The sequence below is a fragment of the Neoarius graeffei genome, chromosome 17 (assembly GCF_027579695.1).
Source record: "Neoarius graeffei isolate fNeoGra1 chromosome 17, fNeoGra1.pri, whole genome shotgun sequence".
NCBI lineage: Eukaryota > Metazoa > Chordata > Actinopteri > Siluriformes > Ariidae > Neoarius > Neoarius graeffei.
Genome location: NC_083585.1, coordinates 38,810,356 through 38,816,742, shown reverse-complemented (window position 1 = coordinate 38,816,742; position 6,387 = coordinate 38,810,356). Strand labels below are relative to the sequence as shown.

General features: G+C 45.8%; 1 protein-coding gene across 1 annotated transcript in view; it reads left to right on the top strand.

Moving 5' to 3' along the window:
• Positions 1-562: 562 nt before the first annotated feature.
• foxo1a (forkhead box O1 a) overlaps positions 563-6,387 on the top strand; it is a 58,089-nt gene continuing 52,264 nt past the window's right edge. Inside the window, exon 1 of the mRNA XM_060944172.1 lies at positions 563-1,505. Within this exon, the coding sequence (XP_060800155.1) occupies positions 912-1,505 (594 nt within the window). The 5' untranslated portion in view covers positions 563-911. The remainder of the gene's footprint in view (positions 1,506-6,387) is intronic.

The window sequence follows — 6,387 nt, the reverse complement described above, 5'->3', positions numbered from 1 at the left end:
TATAGACTATATTCTGTTTATGATATAGACTATGGACTGTTTATAATATAGACTATATTCTGTTTATGATATAGACTATATTCTGTTTATGATATAGACTATATTCTGTTTATAACATAGACTATGGACTTTTTTGATATAGACTATATTTTGTTTATGATATAGACTATGGACTGTTTATGATATAGACTATATTCTGTTTATGATATAGACTATGGTCTGTTTATGATATAGACTATAGACTGTTTGTAGCCATGTAGTATATTAGACCTGTTCCACATAGCCAGGACATGCACTTATGTTTACTAACAGATCCACACACGACACGATATCACTCCATAATGTTTATTAAAGCCCCTTGAAGGATGCACGTGCACTCGAAGGCGCTTCCCTTCAGACTCTAATGAAATGTGTTTACTCGGGCTGGGCGGAGAAAAGCGCTGTTTTTAGCTGTTTCGCTTTCAAAGCCCTTCTGTGATTGGCTGCCGCCAGATGTCACTCAAGCGTGGGCGGTATCAGATGACCAATGATAGACGAGTTCCAGTAACGCCGCTTCCAGACCAGCGCTCGCTCTCAGTTTCACACTCACACGCACATATAGTGACAGGAGCGAGCACGCACGCACGCACACACACACACGCACGGAGTCCTCGCTTGGCCGGATCGCTGAAACTTTGACCACAACTTCATGATAAATAAAGCCTTCCGATGTCAGGCTGTGTCCGATTCTTCGCGCGCGAGCTCGGCTTCAGTGTCGGTTTGAGCGCGTTCCTCATGTAGGCTCGGGAGTGTTTACTTCTCAGCAAAGTTTCTTCTTCTTCACTGCTGCCCTTTTTCCTGTTTAATCCGCGCTCTTGTGAGTCACTCGCGCGCCGCCAACTCTATGTGACGTTGGGCGTTTTGTCGGTACCATGGCGGAAGCGGCCCAACAGCAACAACAGCAGCAGCTGGTCGACATCGACCCGGACTTTGAGCCCCTGTCGCGGCCCCGATCATGCACTTGGCCACTGCCCCGGCCCGAGTTCACCAACCCCGCCGACTCGAGCACCTCCTCACCGGCGCCGTCTGTCAAGCTCGAGCCGAGCGGCAATGCGGACTTCCTCACGAGCCTCAGCCTGCTGGAGGAATCCGAGGACTATGCTGACGAGAAGCCGCTTGTCTTGTGCCCAGATTTCCAGTGCCAAGAAAACTGCGGGCACCGACAGCAGCAGCAGCGGCCGCAGATCTCCGGCACTTCTCTCCCTCCTCAGCAGCAGCAGCAGCAGCAGCAACAGGTGCCGTTACTTTCCTCCTCGACCACAGCGGCGGCGGCGGCAGCGCAGAGGAAGAGCGGCTCGGCTCGGCGCAACGCCTGGGGCAACATGTCATACGCTGACCTGATCACCAAGGCCATCGAGAGCTCTCCCGAGAAGCGCCTCACACTCTCGCAGATCTACGACTGGATGGTGAAGAGCGTGCCTTACTTCAAGGACAAGGGCGACAGCAACAGCTCCGCCGGCTGGAAGGTATTTATGCCGCGCACAGACGAGGCTACATTACACGCGTGCAATAAAGCAGCAACACTAACCAAGCCGTGCAGCTTATTGCATTGTCCATGAGGTTTTTAAATACTGGATCGCCAGTTCTTAGTCACTGCTTTGAATTTCTACCACATGGGGAATTAAAGTGCATGCACACAACAGGTCCCTTGCTGCCCTGCCAATGTCCCACTGCCAGTCATATGACAGGTCCCGAGTAAAGTTAGGCATGGAGTGTCTGCTGACAAGGAGGATTACTGGCCCTGGATGCATATAGTCTACAGCTGTGCTGTGTTACTGAGTGCTCTTTCTCTCTCTCAGTCTCTCTCTCTCAGCCTCTCTCAGTCTCTCTCTCTCAGTCTCTCTCTGTCTGTCTCTCTCTCTCTCAGTCTCTCTCTCTCAGTCTCTCTGCCTGTCTGTCTCTCTGTCTCTCTCTCTGTCTGTCTCTCAGTCTCTCTCTCTCTCTCTCTCTCTCTCTCTCTCTCTCAGTCTCTCTCTGTCTCCCAGTCTCTCTCTCTCTGTCTCTCTCTCAGTCTCTCTCTCTCAGTCTCTCTGCCTGTCTGTCTCTCAGTCTCTGTCTGTCTGTCTGTCTGTCTCTCTCTCTCTCTCAGTCTCTCTCTGTCTGTCTCTCTCTCTCTCTCTCAGTCTCTGTCTGTCTGTCTCTCTCTCTCTGTCTCTCTGTCTCTGTCTGTCTCTCTCTCTCTGTCTGTCTCTCTCTGTCTCTGTCTGTCTGTCTCTCTCAGTCTCTCTCTCTCTCTCTCTCTGGCAGTGGGGTATGAGGTGTTTCCTCTTCTTTCATGCACGCTAGAACTATGAAAAAAGTGCAGTTAGCATTGATAATTTGTCTATCAACAATGTTGATGTCATCGAAATATATCTGATCTGTATGTTTCCTTCCTCAGTGACTAATAGAATGACCAGACTATAAGGTTTCAATATTTCTTCTTAGTCACTTTTATTATTATTTTCACGACCATGCTTTGTTTTGCATTTTTGTCAAATCATAATGCCAAAGTTCAAATCTATTTACCGTTCACATAAACCAAGATTAGGAGAGCTTCGTGCCCTCAAGGCTACCCTAGTTTAACCCCAGGTGGCATCGTGTTCTGATGTCAGTTGCGACACTACAGCTTCTTTAGATGGCACAGACACCCTCATGCTTTGTCATGTTCCTCGTACGCCCGAAGCCACCTGACAACCAGAGAAACAAAAAAACATTCCCGTGGAAATCCATGGAAACCACCTTGTGAGATGAGAGCCAACGTTACGTTGTTAGGTGTAGTACCTCGTCGCACCACACGCTATTAATAACCAACGGCATATGCGTCAATTCGCCCACGATGCATGCCAGGTATGTTTGCATGAAAGACTACACATGCAGGCAAATCTCGGTTCCACCCACTGATTTGAGTTCATTGTCCCAGCATTCCTCAGGCTTTGTGCTTTTGTGAGTGCGATTTTGCAAGCTTAGTGCTCTCTGACCTGCCTAAATGTGTGTATGAGTCACTCAGAGAATGCTCACGAAAAGACACTGCTTACTTATGACACACGCTGCATAATAATGCAGACAGTGTTTTGATTTGGTTTTCAAAAAGGAATTTGTTGGAACACTATACGTGATGTTTGTTACTGCTCCAGTGATGTGGTTGTAAATGTCATTTAATCTCGTTGATTGAATAACTCCTGGGTGGAAGGAATACAGTGTGTGAAATTTGAGGTTGGTTGGTGGCGATTACATTTTCTTTCTGATAATATACACTTTTAGAGATAGCACTTATATTATTCTTTCTTGTTGTAAGTCTTCGGGTTCATTTGCATATGGCAATTGTGTCGAAATGTTAGACGCAGCTCAGGTTGTCTAACAGTTTTCCTCATAATCCCAGTGCCTGCATAGATGACCACGAGGCTTTTATTGTCCTGTGTGTGTGAATATGATTGAAATTGTAAATCTGGTTGGCCTAGGTGAGAGTGTGTGAGGGGGGGAAAAAACAAACCAAGGCATCACGACACTGCTTATTCTTAAATGCCCTGTTGAGCTTGTAAGCAACTTTACAGTTTCTTTTAAGGTTGTTAAGTGGAAGTGGAGAAAAGATGTTGAGTAGGAGGGTAGAGACTTTTTTTTAACCTGATCTGTTCTTCGGATAAAAGTGTGCATCCTTTTCAGAAATAAAGAAAAAGATGCATAGAGATATTGAGAGTGGTGTTCATGGCAAAAGAAGAGGCATTGACCGATGCACATTCTTAGCCACATCCACAGGCACTCGAGCACTTTCCTTAATTCATTAGGCTTAAATTGTTGGCTTGTGAAGTGGAGAGGAATTCTGAAACAGGTCCAGTTGAACTCAAATCCAGAGTGTAAATGGATCCTTTTTACAAAGTAACTCACACTGCTTTAATGTCAAACCTCCCAGGGAGAAACCCTTGTGGCCATGACGGCTGTGATCTCGTCTAGTAGCATGAGACACAAGGTTGTACTGTACATAGAGAGTACAGCAAGAGGTATTTATCAGCCTCACAAAAAAAAAATAAATCGTATTTAATTCCTGATTTTAATTCTCCTCTCAATTCAAGAATAGTTGATTCTGCACAAGTTTGTGCTTTTGTAACCATTGCATTAAACAGAATGACACTATTCCTCCAACTAATAACCATACATCTTGTATCACATGAGCTCATCCATGCACCTGAAGCTCAAAGAGTCTCCAGAACAAAAAGGGGGAAACAACACAGAACAGCTGCGAGTGAATTTGAAAAAGTCATGGCACACTCACAAGCCAGTGACGCATTCTGCATAAAGGGCATTTACCAAGAACAACTTTCACCTACACGTGGAGATGAGGTGCTCTCATAGAAGAACAGAAACAACGGTTGTTTATTTATCCAGCCATTAATATTCTGGTTTCTTTTAAATTTGGGAGGACACCTTAAAATGATTAAAGATTTAATACGAAGGTGGCATGGTGGTGTAGTGGTTAGCGCTGTCACCTCACAGCAAGAAGGTCTGGGTTCGAGCCCCGTGGCCGATGAGGGCCTTTCTGTGCGGAGTTTGCATGTTCTCCCCGTGTCCGCGTGGGTTTCCTCCGGGTGCTCCGGTTTCCCCCACAGTCCAAAGACATGCAGGTTAGGTTAACTGATGACTCTAAATTGACCATAGGTGTGAATGTGAGTGTGAATGGTTGTCTGTGTCTATGTGTCAGCCCTGTGATGACCTGGCGACTTGTCCAGGGTGTACCCCGCCTTTCGCCCGTAGTCAGCTGGGATAGGCTCCAGCTTGCCTGCGACCCTGTAGAAGGATAAAGCGGCTAGAGATAATGAGATGAGAATGAGAATGAGCATTAACATAATTCACATCTTAAATTAACACGGAAAACACCTTGCTCCTGGTCTTTAGGTACAGATACAGATGCAGCCTCTAACAGACTCAAAATGATCTCTAATAGCCTCAAATTTCCAGCAATTTTTGGAACTTAATAACCAAGTGAATGGCACTGATTGTAAATGGAAGATGTTCAGCGAGCCATTTTTGTGCAGTGAGGCGTGACTCATCATGTATTTTGCTGCTGAAGCCTTTCTCAGCCTCTTAGTGCATTAAGAGAGCCGACTATCATTCAGGCTTTTTTTAAACAGAATAAGCACATGAAGTGCTATCCCAAGGTTGATGATGAGACTCAGAGTACACCTTTCATGCAAATTTCTATAAAAGTAGGCAAAAGATTCAATTAAACGTGAGCAGTGCCTCTTTAGTTTGTCAGTTTGTGTCGAACATTTAGCAGCAGTGTGTTCAGTAGATTACAGGTGACTGCATACAGCACTGTGTTTCTATACAAACACACCTAGCCAGATTTCTTTGCTCTATGCACAGATGACCCTGTGGCTGTTCTTCCTGTTACTTCTATACAACACAGACGTCACTCGGCTAGAGCAAATATTTGATGCAGCACATGGCCACCAATCATCAGTGTTGGCTTACAAGCCAAGAATCGATTTTTTCCCGTCCTTCCCGCATTCTCCAAAATCTCCACCATTCACCTGAACCTCTCTGAAAACAAACTAAAGCTTGGGTCCAGCATTCAAATGAAGGACGTCCTGTTGAATTGAAATAATTTCTTACGACAATCACTTCACAGAGCTTTTGGATAGCTGGAGTTGTATAATGATAATGATGGGTAAGGAATAAAACACTGTGGGGTGTGCTGTAAAATCAGTGATGAAGTATGATATCATAATAATACTTTTTATTAGTTTATTGATGCGTTTTATGTTGTGGAACATCCATGAAACAAGTCAACAAGACAAAAAAGGCCACTTTTCGCATATTGAGAAACTGCAAAGCCCTCTGTCCTGAAGTCTTTCTTCAGGTTACAGCCTTACTTCTGACTGGTACAAAGCGCTGACCCTGGAAGAAGAAGAAGAAGAAGATGTGGTGTAGTGGTTAGCGCTGTCGCCTCACAGCAAGAAGGTCCGGGTTCGAGCCCCGTGGCCGGCGAGGGCCTTTCTGTGTGGAGTTTGCATGTTCTCCCCGTGTCTGCGTGGGTTTCCTCCGGGTGCTCCGGTTTCCCCCACAGTCCAAAGACATGCAGGTTAGGTTAACTGGTGACTCTAAATTGACCGTAGGTGTGAATGTGAGTGTGAATGGTTGTCTGTGTCTATGTGTCAGCCCTGTGATGACCTGGCGACTTGTCCAGGGTGTACCCCGCCTTTCGCCCGTAGTCAGCTGGGATAGGCTCCAACTTGCCTGCGACCCTGTAGAACAGGATAAAGCGGCTAGAGATAATGAGATGAGATGAGATGAGACTTTCTCCCTGGTTATTGGCCTAAGTCATGGATGTTGTCTGTGATTATACGTCCTAAGAATATTGGTGAGTTTGGG